The sequence below is a fragment of the Mytilus californianus genome, unplaced genomic scaffold, assembly GCF_021869535.1.
Source record: "Mytilus californianus isolate M0D057914Y unplaced genomic scaffold, xbMytCali1.0.p SCAF_7, whole genome shotgun sequence".
Lineage (NCBI taxonomy): Eukaryota > Metazoa > Mollusca > Bivalvia > Mytilida > Mytilidae > Mytilus > Mytilus californianus.
This window is the reverse complement of record NW_026262723.1, coordinates 10,606,519-10,628,783: the sequence shown is the minus strand read 5'-3', so window position 1 is coordinate 10,628,783 and position 22,265 is coordinate 10,606,519. Positions and strand designations below refer to the sequence as shown.

At 32.6% G+C, this 22,265-nt stretch overlaps 1 protein-coding gene across 4 annotated transcripts in view; it reads left to right on the top strand.

Annotated features, from left to right (window-relative positions):
• LOC127709690 (uncharacterized) overlaps nt 1-22,265 on the top strand; it is a 251,157-nt gene that overhangs the window by 204,521 nt on the left and 24,371 nt on the right. For 3 of the 4 annotated variants that reach the window (XM_052215319.1, XM_052215317.1, XM_052215318.1), the window contains exons 3-6: nt 7,174-7,452; nt 10,711-11,019; nt 13,186-13,449; nt 21,995-22,063. In XM_052215319.1, the coding sequence (XP_052071279.1) occupies nt 7,174-7,452; nt 10,711-11,019; nt 13,186-13,449; nt 21,995-22,063 (921 nt within the window). Of the gene's footprint in view, nt 1-7,173; nt 7,453-10,710; nt 13,450-21,994; nt 22,064-22,265 lie in introns of those variants that run through there. The other variant, XM_052215320.1, reaches the window with a different exon arrangement.

The following is a 22,265-nucleotide window of genomic DNA, read 5'->3' as shown; positions in this document are numbered from 1 at the left end:
TTTAAAACTATTTTATCGATTTATAACAGAAACTTCCTTTTTAATCGGAATCTTTGATATTTCTAAACAACAATTATTATCTTATTCTCAGTACTGGAATTAAACCACTAATTAATGGTCCCATTGGTTTCGATGTTAAATTCCTCAATTTCAAGCTTTCAAAGCTCATTTGTCTTAAGTTCAAATAAAGTGACACTCATTCCATGTCAAAACAATAAAATTAAGAATGGAAACGGGGAATGTGTCAAAAAGACAAGACAACAACCCGCCCAAAGAGCAAAAAAACAGCCCAAGGCCACCAAAGGGTCTTCAACACAGCGAGAAATTCCCGCACCCGGAGGCGGGCTTCAGCTGGCTCCTAAACAAAAATGTGTACTACTTCAACAAAAATGGACATCACACTAACCTCCGAAATATATAAATGAACCAAAATACTTTCTGCGTACCCTTGCTTGAAAAATCCGAATTGGTGGTTCTATACCTACTGCCGTCAATGTTAAATATTTTGTTGACCGTTATGATATTTGTGACACATACGAGTGTTGGTATGTTCCATCTTTCTTAATCACAACGCTACTGCTTTTGCTCGTAACATCAGCGAATACGACATCACATGATACAAATATCATATGCAACACAACGGGTGTCACTAGGGGAGCGGTAATTGCTTCATTATATCAGAGTAAATAAGTTCACCCCACACCTAGAGTTCATGTAATTTAGTCTGTAGTGTCTGTGTACATGTAGTATGTTAAGACAGTTGTTTGTCCAGTAGTCTTGATCTATATGTTACTATGTTCTTGATTGTATTTCTACAAATTATGGTTTTCATTGCCTCTATGGTGACTGCTATATTTCTATCTCAAAAGATACATTCATTAAATAAATTGGAATTGCGGATGATTCCATTAGAGTACCTTTTTGATATAAGGCAACACCCAGCTTCTTTTAAATGTAGATCACAAGGTGAAACTATCTAGTGGTATACTTTTGTTCTCAAAATTATAAATAAATTAAAACACCACCACAAACAATTGTATCTTATAATTAAGTCCACAGATCAGACCTCAAATACACACTCAATGTAAGATTATTACCCTTTTTGATAACATATTTGGTCTGCATTATAGAAATTAATTTTTTTTGTTAATGTACTTGCTTTTGCTTCAAAACCGTTTGAAGAGTGCAGAAATTTCGAAGCAAGATAAATGAATAAATGAGTTGACAAGATCGGGATGATATAAGAATTACAAGAAAATGAACATTCTATGTGCACTACAAGGTAGGACTTTCAATAAGTGTTGGCAGTGACATTAACGACATGATGGCAGTACTGAGCATGATACAATAACATTTGTTTAGATATATCAATTGATACCGATTAAAAATGTAAGTTTCTGTTATAAATCGATGAAATAGTGTTTTGTGATATAAAAATAGAAGCGAAGGATACCAAATTTTGAATTATCTAGTGAGAGAACATCATCTATATATCGGAAAGTGAAGTTGAAGGATATACTGCTTACTTCTTTTCCTTCTTTCTAAGAAGTTCCTGTATAAATTCAGCCATATATGAATAAAGGAACAAGTCGGCAAGAAGAGGTTTGTTGAAAAACACGTCTTCTAAACGTAAGAAATATGATGTCAATCAAGAAGTTAAGAATCTTGATAATGTCAGTTTCAGAGAATTTTTGTTCGAATCAGAGTGATTTTTTACAAAGTGCGATTTATCCCTTCCTAAGAAAAGAAACTTGTATCTATCATTGTCTATGTAAGCCATTCGTTTTGAAAAAAAAGCATGACCAACTCTTTCAATTGGTCTTTTAGCTTGGAATGGGGAATACTTCTGTAAAGTGTAGAAAAGTCAAATGTTTTAATAGTATTGCAAGATGAAGGAGTCTTAGATTGTATGAACTCTAAAAGATCTTTGGATTTTTTTAGTATCCACATCTGATTCACGCCACCTCTAGAATAGGTAATTTCACAGTAACGTTGAAGCCCGGCTTTGATGGCTGATAAAATCGATGTTAATAATTTAGAAAGAAGTATAATGGAGCACTTGGAAGACCCAGTAAAAATTAATGACAAAAATACCAAGGAAAATTCAAAACGGAAAGTTCCTTATCAAATGGCAAAATCAAAAGCTCAAACACATCAAACGAATGGAAAACAACCGTCATATTTTTACTATGTACATGTAATTCATTATGTAGAAAATGGTGGATTAAACCTGGTTTTATAGCTAGCTAAACCTCTCACTTATATGACAGTCGCAAAGAATTATATAACATTGTTTATCAGGACACTTATGTAGTTTAAGTATCCAATGCAGTGAAGGAAGATCAAGTTTAAATTGGTTTAAATTCCAAAGGAACATAGAACAGACCTATGATTATCCAGGATTTCTTCCTTGGTAAGTGTCGTGGGAGTATATGTTGAGTTTCCAAGTGAATTGTCAATACCTTCTTCATTTATCAAGCAGTTTATGTAATGTGATTTACATTCAAAAACGATGTTGTTTGGGGCTTTACAAAATGTATCTGCGGGGACAACAACATATTTGTCATGGAGGTAAGCCAGGTGTTTTGTAACATTTGGGTCTTTAAAGATTGATGTAGGATCGGTGTTCATAGACCCATTCAGTTGTTTTTAATTCTGATTTGTTTCAACGACCTCACAGCCATAATCCATTCAAAAAGAGTATCTACGTCTTCTTTCACGCGTTTAACCCATTGCCTGGCATAATCCTCGACTGAATCCATCAGTATTTTGAAGTTGTGTTTCCAATTGATAGAATTAGGCTCACGATACTTCGGGCCTTTGGATAACAGATTTCACAGAGAAGTGTTATTGACAATGTTAAGGTCACCAGTAATAACGCGACCAGCCGGATTATATATGAATGGGGAACTAGCACAGGTGCAATTAGGAGGTTTAGACTTGAAGTCGTCAATATTGAGATCCTGCAACACGTGTTTGTAATTGAAAATGTTAGTTGCAATTGGTTTGATAGAAGTATAAGAAATGAAAAGTACAGACTGATCTTTAAAATAGGTAGGTATTGTCGATTGCACTGATTTACGATGAAGGATATTGCCCAAGTTAATGGCATCGATACTTTTGTTGGCGAAAGAAAGTTTTAGGAAGGATCTTTTCTCCATTTTCATCTTTTCCGATGCGGACCTGTTAAAAAGTCTGTGATTTGCAATATCTGTAAGTTTGTATTGGTTTGAATGGGGGTTTGTTACAGTGGTTTCCAAACATAAGTTGTACAGAGAATGAAGTTTTGAAAGGGGTACTGAATAAAGCTACGTGCGAATGTAATGAATACCTAACGGTTTTTGTATAAATGGCAGCAGGTCAATAATAGAGACATCATGGAGAGTAAGTCATGTATAATGACAATAACCATGACTGCGTCTACGTCGAGGAGTAGAGTTGAAAATGTTCATTACATTCACCGAGCTACAGGAAGGACTAGATAGAATACTTACATCATCATTTTGTAATTGCAACCATATGGTGTCGCAGTTCCCAATTGTCGAATCCAGTAATCTTCTTTCGGTCTACGGAAAGGTGTTGCAAGATGAGGATTGTTAGTCCTGTGGTATATTTATTCGATGATGTGAACTTGCATAGAAAGGATTGAAATGCCGGTAAACAATGTCGCTTGCATTGTTGTTGATGTCTGATCTATGGCTGAACATGCGATTATTAAGCCTTCCCTTCGTTTCGCCGACATATACCAATCCTCAAAGATTACACTCTAATCTGTAGACGAGGTTTGTTGATTTACAATTCAGATCATCGTAGCTTCTGGTAAAATAAGATTTCTTAGTTAAATTTTATGAAACAGAGCAGGACCAACTCTTTCAATTTGTCTTTTGGTTTGGAATGGGAAATTCTTGTGTAAAGTGTAGAAAAGTCAAATGTTTTAATACTGTTACGGCCAGAAATCACCTTTAAATTGTAGCCAATAATAATGTAATCGACCTGTATTAAAGATTTATTAAACAAACTACCGAACTCTAAAGTAAATTCAAAAAGAGGACGTCCATTAAAACTGAAAAAATGAAATTTTTGACTTTATCAAACGACAGAACGAGTGAAAAACAACTGTCATATTCCTGTTTTGGGACAGGAATTTTCCAAAGAAAATGGTAGGGTTAAGCTATAGCAAGCTTAACCTCCTACTTGTTTGACAGTTTTGTTTAGTTCCATTATATTGGCAAAATTGGGTGAGCAACACAAAAAGTCTTTATAGGTTAATGTGACAATAATTAGGATTCAGCAGCCAAAAATGTGTAAAACAGAGGCGAAAGATACAAAAGGGACATTCAAACTCATAAGTCGAAGATAAATTGACAACCCAATGGTAAAACAAGAAAAAAACCAAAAGACAAACAACAGTATATCAAACAGAAAGTAGAAAACTAAAGACTGAGCAACACGAACCCCACCGAAAACCAGGGGTGATCTCAGGTGCTCCGGAAGGGTAAACAGATCATGCTCTACATGTTGCTCTTGCAAGTACAAACAGGGTGATTACTCTCATTCAGGGAAAAGAGGACGGGATTGTTGTTACGACAATAGGAACATATCCGTCGTCATCTGTGAAACAAATATTTCATAACAGTCAACCAACTCGTGATGGCGTCCGTAAATTCTTTGAAGGGATGATTTCAACTTCACCACTAGGAATTCTTGGTTTATAAGCTTCCTTGTGACCAGCAACCCTCTATCAAGGAAATCATGATAGGAAATGCAAGCTCTGGATTATCGTTTCAATAAGGAGACTTATTCTCCATATGCAGGCGCTGCTGGAATGTTGCTACATAGAAATGAAATTTCTAGATGTAATTCAAGATATGAGGTATCCTTAACTGTATCTGTTGTATCCCTTATCTCAAGTTCGATGGGAAAGATGCGTTTATTATAGTCACCACATTTAAATTATTTAGTGAGAGGACATCATCTTAATAGCGGAAAGTGAAGTTAAAGGATAATGCTTACTTCTGTTCTTCCCTCCTTAGAAGCTCCTGTATGAAGTCAGCCTCATATAAATTAAGCAACAAGTCGGCAAGAAGAGGAGCACAGTTGGTTCCCATGGGAGTGCCAATGTTTTGTTGAAAAAGACATCCTCTTAACGTAACAAATATGTTGTAAATAAAAAAATCAAGGATCTTGATAATGTCAGCTTAAGAGAACTTTTTGTTTGAATCAGAGTTATTTTTTACGAAGAACGATTTATCCCTCCCTAAGACAAGATACTTGTTTCTACGTAAGCCATTCTTTTTTTATAAAACAAAGCAGTACCAACTCTTTGAATTTATCTTTCAGTTTGGAATGGGGAATACTTGTGAAAAGTGTAGAAAAGTCATATGTTTTAATACTGTTACGGCCAGAAATCACCTTTAAATTGTAGCCAACAAAAGACAAAAGACAAAAATCAATTATGCATTTAACAATATTTTTTTAACAATTATACCAGAAATATTATACAAACAGAAATGTCAACTTAACTGTTACAATATCTGATTGTCTGATCCTATAATCTTTTCTTTATCCGGAATTCTTCTCTTATCTGTAACGGAATCCAACGGAATATTTATATATCCAATAAGTTCACAAACGAATATGATGTTGTTCACGTAAATGAATGTGTCAATCCAACAACTCCAGAGATCTTCTGACAATATTTCTATAATTCTGAATATTAGTACAATTCAGCGTCTGTTTATATAGTTACCAGGGAACCTTCTAGAACACTGTAAAAGGGAAACTTCTAGAACAATGCAGAAGGGAAGCGTCTAAATAAAAGTGTCAATTCAGCAACTCCAGAGATATTATGAGAATATTTCTATATTTCTGAATATTAGTACAATTTAGCGTTTGTATATATACAGCTACCAAGGAAACTTCTAGAACACTGTAAAAGGGAAACGTCTAGAAAAATTGTAGAAGGGAAATGATTATGCAAGTCAAATAGAAAGTTTTAATCATGCCATCAGTAACTACGATTGTTCAAGTAATTTCTGAACTGCACAATAACATTATTTTGTAAACAACTATAAATAGGTCAAGACAACTCAAATATATACATGTCATAAATCCACACAAAAAAATTTAGACCAAGATGAATAATCATGACAATTGCAAGATGAAAGAGTCTTCGATTTTATGTACTACTCTAAAAGATCTTTGGAGTTTTTAGTATCCACATCTGATTCACGCCTACTCTAGAATAGGTAGTTTCACAATAAATTTGAAGACCGGCTTTGTTTGCTGATAAAAGTGGTAAATGTCGTGGGGGTATATGTTGTGTTTCGAAGAGAATTATCAATACCTCATTCAGGTATCAATCAGTTTATGTAAAGTTAGTTACACACACCAACGATGTTGTTTGGGGCTTTTTCTGCGGGGACAACAACATATATGTCACGGAGGTTGGACAAGTGTTTTGCATTAATTGGGTCTTTAGAAATTGATGTAGCATGTGAATTCATAGACCCAGTCAAATTTTTAATTCTGATTTGTATCAACGACCTCACAGCATTAATCAATTTGGAAATAGTATATACGTCTTCTTTCTCGCGTTTAACCCATTGCCTTGCATGCCAAAAACAGACATCACATTACTATAATACAACTGACTAAAACATTCGAACAAACATACAAATAAATCTAACAAAGACGCCAGATAGTAAGATTGACAAAGACGCCAACACAAAAGTTTTCTAGTTGATAGTAAATTGACAAAGACGATGATAAAAAGTCTTTGTGATATTGAAAAGTAAAACTATGCGTGAAATAGACATTTCAGGACAAATACGTAACTTTTGACATGCTTATGTCAGATTGACATCACCAGTGACCCTTTTGGATCAAAGTTTTCTATGTATACTCTTTTTGCAATAGTATAGGCTAAGCTAAGTAATAGATCTTAGCTTATCCCCACCCCCTTACTTTTGCTTTGTTATGTCGTTTGTGCGAAATACCATTTACTTGTATCCTAGAACTCATTTTAATCACACGTATTGATCTGGGAAGTGTGCAATATTCTTTTTTTCAGTATTAAATGAACGAAACATGTTAAAATGTTAATCGTTTATTATTTAATTCAAAAGCAAGTATTATTTTAATCTCTTTCAAAAATCTCTTTTTTTTTAATAGAAACGTACGCTGTTCCTGCCTATCCGTTTGGGGTTAAGACGTTCTTTCTAGGTGAAAACTGTACAACACATAATATTTCAAGGGTGGAACTAAAGAATGATTTCCCTGACGACTTGTATAGGTCTGCTTGTCAAGATGCAACCGACATGAGCCATTGTAATGTACAGTGTTTTGGAAATTCGACATGTTTAATCGATACTACATGCATGAACCAGATGACAGAACGCTGTTTCATTTCAAAATATTTAAGAACTGTCTACGAATGTATACAAGGAATAAGTATGCATATATCTTTGCTGTTATTGCTTTCCTCAATATATAAAACCAATGCATACATGGTATATTCTATTCAAAATGTTGCAGTTAGCACTTTCAATCTGTTTTGATCATTATTTAACTAAAAATGGGATGGATTCCCACCCCCTCCCTCCCAGGAAATAGCATCGTTAAGCCTAGCTTAGTAATGAATCTCAAAGAGATGTAGGGTATACGCCATTAATGATAATAAAAACAAAAACAACAACACAAATAGGACAGGGTTGAACATATAATACTTAACAATAAACAAATGTCTACATCATTTTCAAGCTCAAACTATTTTAAATCTTAGAAATAAAACGTAAGAAAAGAGAGGCGAAAGATATTAAAGGGACAATCAAACTCATTAGTCGAAAATAAACAACGCCATGGCGAAACAAAAAGACAAACAGACAAACAACAGTACATAAAAAACAACATAGAAAACTAAAGACTGAGCAACAGGAACCCCATCAAAACTTGGGGTGATCTCAGGATGGGTAAGCAGATCCTGCTTCACATGTGGGACCCGTCATGTTGCTCATGTTAGAACAAACCCAGTGATAAGTCTATTTTGGTTGGTCGCATTCAAGTAAAAGGGGACGGGAAAATATGTAAAACGATGATTGAAAAGATATTATCATCGGCTGTCAGTAGAAAAAAAGACCATTAAATTGATTTTTATATTTCTTATTACAAATTAACTAGATTTTCAAATTTCATAAAAAAAAACATCATTCCAGAGATCCTTAATAGGTTTTTGTTGTTAATTCTGTTTTCATAAACGCCACCAGTAAAAGATACACTTATTCAAATTATGTAACTTTTGGTGTATTTGAAAATATGCTCATACGGCATTGATTCAATAACCCTAACAAATACAGACTATTCAATAGGAAGTTGCGAAAATCTTAAAGTATAAAACATTAATACACACAATTAACATTTCATTATTTAATAAGACATACACTAGTACAATGATTTAAGAATGTATTCAGCGGTTATATCAGTCTCGTTGAAATCTCGTTCGGGAATTATTTCCAAAAAAAGGGATACAAGAGGAAAATGTTAATGAATTTAAAAAATATCTAAATCAAGCTAAACTCTGTGAAAAAATTGTGTAGTAGTTTTTGAGTAATAAAATGTTCCGATCCGGTCAGTGTCATCAGCCAAAATGTTGAGAAAATGGGTGAGGGTTATAAAGAAATGATTTTACCAAAAATATGTACATCCCATATCAATTTTTTTTTTCAAATCATTCGTAGATATGTATTTTTTTCAATCATTTATAAGAAAGAAGTTGAAATAATATGCTGTTTGTTCTATAAAACGAGAAAAATCCCAAGTTTATAAAATTGACAGCATGGTTAATTTGACACTAAAAAGCAACAAAATTTTATAAAACTTTCTAATATTAACACCAATCTATAGTTTTTTTTTTTAAGTTAGATTATTTCAGATTGGTCCACTTCATCTAAGTATGAAAAAAGTTTAATTGTGAAACTGTGATTTTTTTCATGATAACAGCCCCAAAATGGGTAAAAATTGAAGAAAAATGGGGAAATCATTAAAAATGGGGTAAAAAAGAAGTGCACCACCATAAACATGATTTTTTTCTTCATCAATTACTTTCTTACAGTCATATAAATCCAAAAATCAGGTAAATGATAATTGTCAAAATTAAGATTATTGTTCTGCGGCAGAATAATGTTTTAGAACTTAAGAACGTGTCCATAATTTCTAACAATGGTCATTTTTTTCAATTAACGACTGTCTTACAAGTTTAAGATTAGTTATGCTAAATAAACACAACTCCTTCATCGGACAAAATGCAAAATATTGTAAAATGGGAAACAAAATCAGATTTTTAACACAGACTATTCTTGATCATTAAAGAGATGTTTGCTACAATTCATGATTTCATATATAAATACATGTAATCAGGAGTGCAAATTAACCAAGAATCCCATGTATTACACTGAAGGGTCTAGAATTATGGGAAATAAATGAGGGCTCCGTAAGAATTCATAACAACTCTACAAGTTTACACGATTGCATTCAATTAAATAAAAAAAAAAGTTTTCCATACGTTTTATTATTCTGTTTTTTACCCACCAAACTAAAGGTCTGTTTTATGTAATTTTCTATTAATGATTCTAAATTAAAGAACAAAAACAGATAGAAATTATACGTATTACTTTTTTTAATTCTCCATTCAATAGAAAATTACGTCTATTTAAAATATATCAAATTAAAATGAAACTTTCAAATTGATACATGAATGGATATTTAGCTTAGCTTGGCTTTTTCTAAAGTCATGAATTTGTAGAACTCATCTTGTAAAAAAACTATTTTTGGCTGCTTTGTAAATCCATTTTGCTTTGTATTCTCTCAAAATTTTTATGCTTTCTGCTGTTAAACAGTTAATTCTAGCGTGGCTGATGATTTTTTTTTTATATAATTTATGTTATCGCAAATCTCCATACTCAGGTAGACGATGGGTTAGGGATGCATTTAATCTAAAGATTGTCATTCAAAATTATCTCCAGTCGTAATATACACGAATTAACCAAATCTTTAAGCTATGTGTTTAAATTATATTATTATGCCCCAGCCAGGGGCATTATGTTTTTCGGTCTGTGCGTCCGTTCGTCCGACCGTCCATCCGTCCGTTCGTCCGTTCGTTCGTCTGTCCCGCTTCAGGTTAAATTTTTTGGTCGCTTCAGGTTAAAGTTTGTGGTCAAGGTAGTTTTTGATGAAGTTGAAGTCCAATCAACTTGAAACTTAGTACACATGTTCCCTATGACAGATCTTTCTAATTTTAATGCCAAATTAGAGTTTTGATCCCAGGTTCACGGTTCACTGAACATATAAAATGATAGTGCGATTGGGGCATCCGTGTACAATGGACACATTCTTGTTTTTATCTTTAATATGAAGGTATTAGATAAAAAAAAAACTTTAGTATCTACCGCACACATTACTCTCACTGTGAATTTGTTTTAACTTCTTATGATTAAGCGCTATATGTAAAGCATATACATATTAAGCGTTTATTCTGTAACATGACATACACTTATGTTTTTACTGAAGCAACTTGTAAAGATATATTTTTGTAACTACCTTTATTTAAAGTAATACGTCCCTGACTTTTAGATTTTGTGTTCTAAAACGAAGGTTAATCAAGAAAACCGCTTTTGATGCAACATAAATAATAGTGTTGTTTTCAATTTTTTTTAGAAATGGCTCCATTTTTCGCCGAAGTTAGTTCATCTGGATTCTTTGGTGTCAATATTTCTTGCCCAAACCAATATTTGATAAGTATAAAAAGCGTATTGCTAGAGGAAATGAAGCATTCCTGTCGAAAGAATGTCACAGTCCCTGATTGTAAAGTCGACGATGATGAGATATTGACAGTTAATGTTGGATGCAATAATCATACAGCTTGCATGACGACTTTTAAACTGAATGCTTCATGTGCAAGGGAAAAAGAATATGCTTTTTCCCAGATTTCTTATAATTGCAGCAACAAGACATCAGTCGTTTCAGGCAAGTACATTTAAGAAAACCTTTCAACTATTGACAACACAATATTTATGGAAATAAATACTTTATTTCAATTTAAAGAAAAAATTATTCATTTTTGTTTCTATACTCGTAAATATGTTCATATTTATCCTTGCAGAATCTTAAACATTATTCATTTTTGTTGAAAAACGTAAACTTAAACTTTTGTTTGGATAATTGTTATAGTTACATTTGATTCTAAAGCTGTTGTTGTCTAACATATTTGAATAAAACAGTTTTGCAAACCTAGAAATGGCCTGAGGATTTGTCGTTACAGAGGCTATATTTACTTTTTTATATGACTATAACCATCAAACCAAATGTATGCTTTAGATAAGACATAGATATGTTTGTAGTTATAGTCACATACATATATACTTATAGTATCTAATATGGATTTTAATTAAAGTTAAATCAAGGGTAGTAGCAGAAACACACACGGACAAAAACTATTGAAAAAGCACACCCATGTGCTCTTCAAACTTTAGATGTATTTTATTTCACATCCTTAGCGTCTAATTAAAGTTGTTTTTCATAAGAAGGAAGGAAATTCTTCAGTGATTACGCATCCAGCCAACATAGGCATGTATGGATCCATAAAACGGATGCAGACACCCCTGTTGGTAGTAACGCCCTTGTAGTCTCATGAAACTACGGAAGGAGGAGGAGAAAACAAATGAAATATTAAAATATTTACTTCTTACACATATCTAAGGAATAATTCTTAAACAAGAAAAGGAGCAATTATTTATCCACGATAGACTAAGTGTCGTTGTAATTATTTAGTATTGATAATCCTCAGCTAGAAGAACCCAAAGCGAAGAATGTATGTAGTTGTTACTTATGACAATGTACCATATATAATTCTTCACCTAGAAGATCCAATTGTAGGCAAGAGGAATTTATTGATGTTAGACTCTCATAAATCGATTATGAAGATTGCTCTGTAATTTGTATATTTAGTAATCACCTACGGATATATGACAAGTAAGGAATGAAAATAAATATATATGTTATGTGTATATTTGGTACAAATGTAAGGATAGCCATGATGAGCAACTAGCTACTTTTATTCTTCGTTTGAAAGATAAGTTTAATTTTTCACTGAAAAGCATTAAAAGTTTTATTTCCCCTCTTTATGGAATGCCTTAGAAACAAAAAGCACTGTCTTTATATTGGTATAACGAATTAACTTCAGTGTAAAATTATAGTTTAATAAACAGAAACACGGAAGATGTAATATTATAGAATATGTTAGCATTCAAATTTTCATCAAACTTATGACGTACTAAAAAGGATTCTTCATAAGTTGTCTTTTTTTTTCTTCTTTTGTAATTGTTTTTTTTTTCAATTTTAAGTCAGAGATGATCTTTAAATTATACACACTCATCATTCCATAATACAATTTTGTTCCAAATTTATAGCTATACATGATTTGCCTATTCCTCATTCATTTAAAGATTATATATACATTGGCTTCAAACAAAATATGTAAATAGACATAATAATCAACTTATTATTTTCCAAGAAACAATTTTAACTAGAACTTTATACGCAAACCTCAGTGTTATACAAGAGTAAACTGTCTGATACTGAATTTTGTAGTTTCTGTACGTTTCTGTACAGAAACTCGAGAGACTGCCATACACCTTTGCACTTTTACCAAAAGTTTATGATTTGAAAAACATTTGTGACATGGAATTACTAATTTCAGCAAAAGCTTTAACTCATGCAGATGTTGATCTGATTATGGTACAAATAGCATTATTCTAATAATTGAACATTGTATATATATATGTAAACTTAACGGTAACAACCCTGCATCTTTTGGTGCTATTGGAACGTACGTGAGAAGATGGAAGATTCAAACATTTAGCTAAACCTAAATCATTTGATTGATTGTAAGACTTGAACATGTTTAAGTCAATCAAAAAAAAATCCTGCTGTCTTAAAATCACAGTTTCAAAGTCGTTTTGTGCTCAAGCTGTTTAGTTGTGCATGACACTTTACTTAATAAGTAATATATATTTAAAAAAAAAATATTAAACGAAAAACCTACCGCAAATGACGATGTTTCATTACGTCTTTTTATACAATTATGTTATACCTATTGTTCATCTGTACATATTTTCTGTTTTTCTGCTTTAGAACTGTCACCTAAATGTATACCAGTTAACGAAACATATTCGATTACCTGTGGACAAAATATAATACAAAGCAATTCTTCAGGCATACAGTTGTATCCGTCGTATGTAGGAGGATGTCTCAATGCCGTGGGAGTCCCCATTCACATAAGTAATAGTTGCAATAACGTCACAGACTGCGACGTAAATTTGTTACACTTAGTATCAAATCATTCATGTATGGAAGTTCACACCAAACTACTTAAAATTGACTACACATGTGCACAAGGTATTTAAAATAGATTAGTCTAAACTTAATTACAAAATTGAATCGATTTAGTCCAGATTTTAATTATCACTTCTCGTAAGGGACGGTTCAACAAAGATGATTACAAATGAATTTACAAGTTAAAGAGAGGCGAAAGATACCAAAGGGACATTCAAACTCATATGTCGAAAATAAACTGGCAAAGCCATGGCTAAAAAAGAAAAAGACCAACATACAATAAAAAAAAGACAAAAAACAACATAGAAAACTAAAGACTGAGCAACAGGAATCCCACCAAAAACTGGTGAGGGACGATCTCGTGTGCTCCGGAAGGGTAAGCAGAATCTGCCCAACAAGTAGCGTCCAGAATGGCAATACATATTCTGATATCGTAACAAATCATCTGTATATTACAGCAAACAGTGTTTTTTTTATTGATGCATATTGATTCAAAATGCCGAGATTTTACAATATTTATACATACATTATGTACATGTTGAGAAAACAATTATATATTTCAATGTATAAGGTAGAGTATTTTTGTTATCAAAAACACTTATTTCATTGTAAGTATTTGGTCAAGTGGAACTAAAAGAAGTAATTTCAAGCTTACAATCCACGGGTAGTAACCTCGTCATATCGAGAAGCGTTTAGTACAGTGATTTTGTCATAGTTTGGTTAAGATGAACATGGTTGTGTTAAGTTACTTCCCGAACGATTGCCTCAGTTCTATTCAAACAAGCATATAAAAAGCATATAAGATGTTTTAATTTGCATTGTTAGTCAAACGATCTACATTGTAATTGTTGTTTTCAAGAAACTAACGCAGAATAAGCAAACTATCGAAATTGCTATGGTTTGGTTAAGTTATGACATGGTTCGGTTAAGTGTCTAGAAATTCGTCATGGTTTTGATCAAGTTTGTCATGGTTTAGAACAAAATTAATATGTATGTGTTTCAGCTCAATATTGATAGTTTGTTAAAAACGCTTGTAATTAAACGAAGTTACACAATTTACCAACTGACTAAGAAGAAAAAAAGCCTTTAATACCAAAATTAGATGCTGTAGTTGGCAAAGCGTACATTAAACAATTTAACTGTTCGTGACTTGTCTTTGTATGCAAATCGTACTACTACGAGTGTCTTGTAAAAGAATTAGAAATAAATGAGCACTCATGTACTCCCACATACAAAAACATCATTTGACAAGGATGATATTTTGGTGATTCATAAGTCCTTAATAGCTTCAATGAACATTACTTTGAGCAGCAAATCGGAGGACTTACCTTGTTTGTATTGGATACCTAAGCTTCACAAAATTTCATACAAACGGCCGTACATTACCAGCTCATCTGCATGTTCGACGAAAGAATTGTCCATTAGATTGACAGATTGTTTCCGCAATGAAAGAGGGTTTTAGGAAATACCGTTAAAATGTTTACTCGCGTAGTGGTATTAACCATATATGGATTTAAAAAAACAACTTTTAAGAACTTCTGAATCAATGTAAATCTCGATATTTCTCTGAAATAAGTTCAATCAAAACGTTTAATTTTTCAACCCTGTTTACCACCATTCCATATTTGTAATTGAAAAATCGTCTAAAAGAAATAATTTAAATCTACAATGCTTTTCAACATACAAATGGTAGCGCACGATATACATGTATTACTTTTGGATACCATACAGCATATTGTGTTAATAGTGAACAAAAAAATAAAACATGCTACACAGAGGAACAAGTGACCAGTATGCTAGAGTTTCTTATTGACAAAATATTTGTTGAATTTGGAGGTAGACTTTGTCACCAAATTGTAGGTATTTCTATGGGAGCGAACTGTGCGGCAGCGACCTCTTCTTATCTTCATATTAGTCGGAGTTCCTTCAGACATTTGTAAAAAACAAGAAGATCAAAGAAGCCAGATCATTTAATTTCACATTCATATATATTGTTCTTTCCATTAACAATCTAGACTTTTCTGATTGAATTCCATTAATATATCCCCAAGAACTAAAAATTAAAGGAACAACAGACACGGCTTCTATGCCTCATTTTTAGACTTATACCTCGAATTTGACATGAGCGGTCATCTTAGTACCAGAATCTATGACAAACGAGACGATTTTAATTTTAAAATTATCAGTTTCTCCAACCTTAGTAGCAAAATACCAACTTCTCCTGCAGATGGGATATACATTTCCCAACTCATTCGATATTCAAGAGCTTGCAGATGTTACTCAGACTTTATAAACCGTCACCAGTGTCTGAGCAGAAAGTTGATGAACCAGTGGTATGACAAAGAACGTCTCGTCCTTTTTCCAAACAAGTTCATCGGAAGACCTTGTGGGTAAATATTCCTTTTCAACTTCACAAATAATAAACGATGGTCTTAAAGTAAACATTCTAAGTACTGACGTTGTTTGTCACCTTAATGACGTGCTATTGTACTCTTTCATTTGTCTTTGTAAATTATTACTTTAACTGTTTAGTCTATTTTTGGCCCAATTCATTTGACGTGGCTCGGTACTTATACATCTTGTCATTGTGTTATTGTGCTATGGTAAACTTTTGTATTCTAGTCTTTCGTTTTTGCTTAATATGTGCTTTGTCTATATGCCTTTTTGTTTTTCTTTGTTGAAATATAATTATGTTTTGTTTTTATAGTGACTAAGATTATAACACAAATTTGCCTGCTGTACCCTTATTTTTTGACATTTTTACCTATTATGTCTGTTTGTTTTGTTCACACATCGTCGTCAATAGTCAGGAATACGACAGTTGTTATCCATTCGTTTGATGTGTTTCAGTTTTTGGTTTTGCCATTTGATTAGGGACTTTCCGTTTAGAATTTTCTTCAAAGTCCCGTATTTTTGTTATATTGCTTTTATAATTTAAATAGTCACTGCTCTTTTAAACTAACTTTTGAGATAATAATTACAAAAACAGAAAGGGCTGCTTCTGTTTCACATAATTATTTTCTCTGTATGTCCATGATTGACTCTGTCGATGTTATCGTGAGAGGCATCACTTGTAAAATTTGTAAAAACTATTAGTAAAATTAAAATAAAAAAAATAAAAAATACACACAACTTCAGAATTTAAATATATGAAAAATCACAATTCCGAATAAGAACGAAGCCGATTTAATGTCAACTTTTATCAATTATTATTACGAACGAATAAAAATTATTATGTTTTTGTAATGTTGTATAATTATACATTGGCTTTCTCATTTAAATTTTTTAAATAATATAATTTTGTCGGAGCCTTTTATAGCTTGCTAAAAGGTATGGATTTTGTTCATTGTTGAAGGCCGTACGACGACATATTGTTGCTTAAACCTACGTCATTTTGGTCTCGGGTGGATAGTTATCTCATTGGCAATCAGACCGCTTGACCTTAATATATAATACTACATTGAATGTGAGTATATATGTCCTTTTGTATTCCAAATAAAACGATTTGAAAAAGAGTATTTCAATATATATAATGTCTGTTTATTTTGATCGTTACTCTTCCTTCATTCACGAATAGAATCACATAACTGAACAATGTTCAACATGAAATAAACCATGACACGAATGAACCAAACCATGACACCTAATATTCTGTAATCTCAAATTGTGTGCACTAGGGACTGTTTTTCGGGAAAATTGACGGCAGTTTTATATCATAACAAAATATGTGATGTAGCAGATAGTAAGCAAACCACTTTTCTTTATGCATTAGAAACCAATCATAACTTCTAAATTTTGACCTACGGAAGCATTATTCTTAGTCAAATTGATAACTATATGATACAAAATTTTGATGTACTAACATATTAGCAAAGATACTTACCAGCTTGAATTTGTTGTCATTGGTTCCTTTAACAAACTAGTCGAATGTTTATATTTTGACACTGTTTGTCATCAAAAACACTTAACACAACCATGTTCATCTTAACCAAACTATGACAAAATCACTGTACTAAACGCTTTTCGATATGACGAGGTTACTATCCGTGCAATCGCTGCTATATGGGGTAACAATAACTGTTTTGTGTTTTCTATACACTACAAAATTACCGGCACATATTGTCGATTGTAAGCTTGATTTTACTTCTTTAAGTTGCTCTTACTTGACCGAGTACCAGACTGTAATACCACAAATCGTACAATTATATACTCTAGAGTCAAAAGTTGGTAATTTGAAAATGGTCTATTACTAGAGATCTACAATAGTTTATGACTCCGACCCGAGTTCGAACGATAGTAAAAATAAGACAGGTTAAATGTACTTGGCGATCTAATAATAAAAAAAAAACATTGTACTCTAAATATTTTAGTTGTTTTCGGCGATTGAAAAAAGCTACTAACAACTTCAACTATGACTTTAAGTGTGTGACTAGGATGCCTCCAATGAGTTCCCATGACTTTATAGCAATTCAATTCAACAAAAACATGTTCAACGGAGACTTTGGTATTCTGTAATAAGTCTGTTGAGTTTTTCACACTTTCTCTGAAAGTGGTCCGGCTTTCTGGTTATCAGCTGTCTGGTGTATGAATTGTATAGTTCTCTGTTAGACATATTTATGTACATTTCTAAAACAAGGGGAAAATGTACTGTTGCAATCTAATTTGATATGGATGATGATTGGAACGACTTAGAAAGTTAGTAAATTAAATACATGCTGATTAGATATTCAAAATAATGCGCAGCTAAAAAACATTTCTAACCTCAAAAGGTCTATCCAGTCCCCTTTAAAGACATGAAACAGGAGCAAGAGCAAACAATTATTGATTTGAAAGTTTTAAAATTTTGAACATATCCGTAAGCGAGAATAAACAAATGCCCTTTCTTCCCTTTAAATAAAAAATCACGCAAAGATTGAGCACGATAAAATTTATAAGTTTACAGATTATTTTGAGATCACCCCTATATCTTACCTGCATGATTTGAAGTCTTACTCGTTCTCTGATTCCGAAAGTTATTGTAAATCTCTATTGGTCTATAGTATCGTTCCAGTTTTAAGTTTCATTAGATAATAAATTAATGGCCGCTATATATAAATGAAGAGTTCACCATAAACATATTTTTTTCACCACAGTTTAATGTTTAGCCTTTAATTTCAACGTTAACATAAACGACAAACAAACTGTGATAACTGTAATTTAAATATTTTATTTGGACAACAAGAACATGAAGAAACCAGAAATACGACAAATGTTTTCCATTCATTCGTACTATGTAAATGAAATAGACACGGTCATCATAGTCAATCAGCACTAAATATTCACAGAAACCATATACTGTAAAGCGGGAGGTAAAGGTTAAAGCTATCAAATATGGTCAAGTCGTGAGAGAATTTTTGTCCTTTTATTTGTAGTTTATGTATGAATTCTTTCCGTGAATATGCCTATATGGAGTTATTTTCTTTCAGAACGACAGGTCATTCTTTTAAAGAAAAAAACTGGACGATACCAAGTTTCAATGAAAAGTGCCTCAAGGCATACAATAATGACCTGTGTCAGGTCATTACTTTCCCTGATTAAAATGCAAAACTAAAGACTACTAAAACATTTAATCCGTGTGTTGTTTTCAATTTGGTTTAAGTGTACAATTTTCTATTTTTAACACTTTTAAAAACATTAAGGCAGAAATAATTCTTTCCTCCTTGTAATAGGCTTGAACAAATACCCTTTACTCTATTAAATGACACAATATTCCTATTTTCTACAAGGGAACAGCCACGTTCTTTAAAAGGGAGGGAGGGCGGGCTATATTATTTCATCCTGATTTTAATTTTTGAAGAATAAAATGTATTGCCAGACAAAAGAGAGAAAACAATTATTCTGAAAAGTTCTTCTTCTTCTTCTTCTTCTTCTTCTTCTTCTTCTTCTTCTTCTTCTTCTTCTTCTTCTTCTTCTTCTTCTTCTTCTTATGTATTAATTGTACATCTTAACAATTCAGTTCCTTCTTGCTTCATGCAACTACAATATATACCATTTATATTGTAACTGGACGGTGATTTCTAACGTTAATATTACATGTATCTAGATTAATTAGTGAGTTTTATTTCACATTAAAAATGAGCCGTAGGGCGTTGTTATATATACTTAAACGTTTAAGAAAAGAATATCCTACTTCAAAGTGATCGGTAAAATAAGATACAATTCCTGTAAATCTTTACAGAAAATAATGTTTTTGACGATACATAAGTCAGATAGTGCATATTTTAAGATGTATCTTGTTGTATAACACACCTCGTGGTGTCAGGATTGCCCAAAGTGAGACCTCCCTACGGTCGGTCTTTCATTTGATTAATCCTGACACCCCTCGGTGTGTTATACAGCAGGAAACAACTTAAAATATGCATTATCTATAACCTAACTTGAACAACTCAAAACGTTGTTAATATAATATTTTGGGCAGTCCGACCCATAGAATACCATCATTCATAAGACCACAACTCTGTTGCGGGCGTTATTAAAAGGAAACATTTTTATTGCAAGTTTGTTTTAAAAAAAAATGGATTATTGTACTGAAACTAAGGTCGCAACTCCATCAGTCAAATATTGTCTTTGCTACATTTGGCTTTCCTGCTCGAAATCGCTTCAGTTGAGTCTTGATGCTTTTAATGGTCCATTTTCAAAACTATTTCTCAAAACTCTTGTCATCGAACTAAAATAATAGAGGTCATTCCAAAAGTAGATGCTACACACAATGAACATTGTTATAGAAACTAAACTTTGGTGACAGTGGGGGCAGACTGGTTATGAATGTTTAATGATGCTAATAAATGGGCGTCATAATTGATATCGTAGGGCCACTTTCCTTCATATCACAAAGCTCTGTGAAAATGTTGTATGCCAGGTAAGAGCAGAATACAAGACATAAGGGAAACATCGAAATGCTTTCAGTTGATTTCATTGAAGTTAAATCAGCAGAACAAACACTGTTCTGAGACTAATTTGTTTTCAAGTTAAAGGGACGTTCATATTATGGGTAGAGAAAATTGAATAAATTTGTGCATAGATGAAATCCATCATTGTGATACAGAAAACATACATAAGACAGCGGCACGAGATAAAGCCCAGGAAATAAGACAAATTGCTGCTGTCTGTCATACGTTGTCTCGAACTCGGTTGACTCGAAATTTTGGATGAGTCGAAGTTTTCCCGTGGTCCCGAACTTTATTCCATATAAATATATGTATTTCTACTCCGGATGAGTCAAAATTTCGGTTGACTAGAACCAAATGTACGGTCCCAAGGTTAACAAAAGCATTTATTTCAATTTTTATCTCGAACTAATACACATGTGTCAAAACATGTGCTCGTGGATTTAAATGGATTGAAGAGTTCATCTGACAATACACGTGTAACTAAATTTCCTGTCACGAACCACTGTATTGATTTATGACATTCTTTTTCCACGAGTGTTTACTGAAGATTATCTTTGATCACCATGAAGACTAATCAGTGATGCACTGTTATAGTTTATGAAAAATATTTTAAAAACAACTAAACCTAAGCTTACATTAATGCACTTGGTTTTGCATAAAGTAGGGATTAAGACATAGTGATCAGCCCAAACTTAATCGGCGTATTTAATCTTTTTATATTTTCTCTTGCAGAAAAAGACTGAAATAAAAGAAAATGAAAACAAATCTATTTTTTTTTTAAATCTCTTGTTTTCGAGAATGAACAATTTTGTCAACTTTAAATCACGTAAAGAATGATAGGAAATTACTCTTCCGGACAAAAACCACGAGAAAAATGTAACTGTACAAAGAAATAAATAAGAGACGAACAATCATTTATTTTTTATTATAATAATTAAAGACCATTATATACTATTTAATCGATCTCGGACAAGAATATCGACCCCCTACCCATGTTCATCTGGATTTATGTAAGCCTTACCACGTAGAGAAAAAGTACGTAGTGTCCATTGGTCTGTCAAACTTCCGAGTATCTCGAAATATTTCTCTGGTCCGCCTGCCTTCGAGGTAACGAGAGTCGGCTGTATTTATTTTTCGTCTGTTGTTTTATCACAAATCAGGTTATTGGTTTTCTTGCTTGAATTGTTTAACATTTTGTTTTGTCAGAATTCCATACGGAACACACTTTGCTAATTTTTGAAGGCCGTACTTACATATAAGTGCTTACATCCACGTCTTTTTGGTTTCTTGTGGCGACTTGTATCATCGTCAAATATACCAATCTCCTCATTTTCATATGCAAACTAGATATGATACAAACAAAGCTTTATTTAATACAAATATGTAGATGGAAAATTTACTTTTGTATAAAAGTGATGCGGGGTATACGTAATTGAACAACTCTCGACGGTCCCTGACTATAGAAATTGGTCCAGCTTCTACTTCTGATTGTAAAGAGTATGATAACCTCACAAAAAGCGTTTGTTTTTACGTTATGCAAAAAGAAATATCAATATCAATCAATTAATAAAACAGCAACCAAGCAACCTCTTGAAAATGGGACATTTATCAATTGGTATTTTACTATATTGTTGTACTATATGTGTTTCTTCGTTTTAATTTCCTGTCTTTTAAAACAGATTCATCGTATACTAAAGGAAGTGTTACTTCTGGGAAGAATCCTCTTCAGATGTCAATGTCAAAAACAGGTAAGAATTGATGTTATTCGAGACCAAATATGCATAGACGAAACAGACACGATACATATCTTCGTGTTAATCTATAGGTTTTTGTGTTACAATAAATTATCTTAATAATGTTGCTGAAATCACTCGTTTAAGAACAATCAGGCCACTTGCATTGACATACAAACTGTCATTTGCAAAGCTACCATTTAATGTGTATTAAATT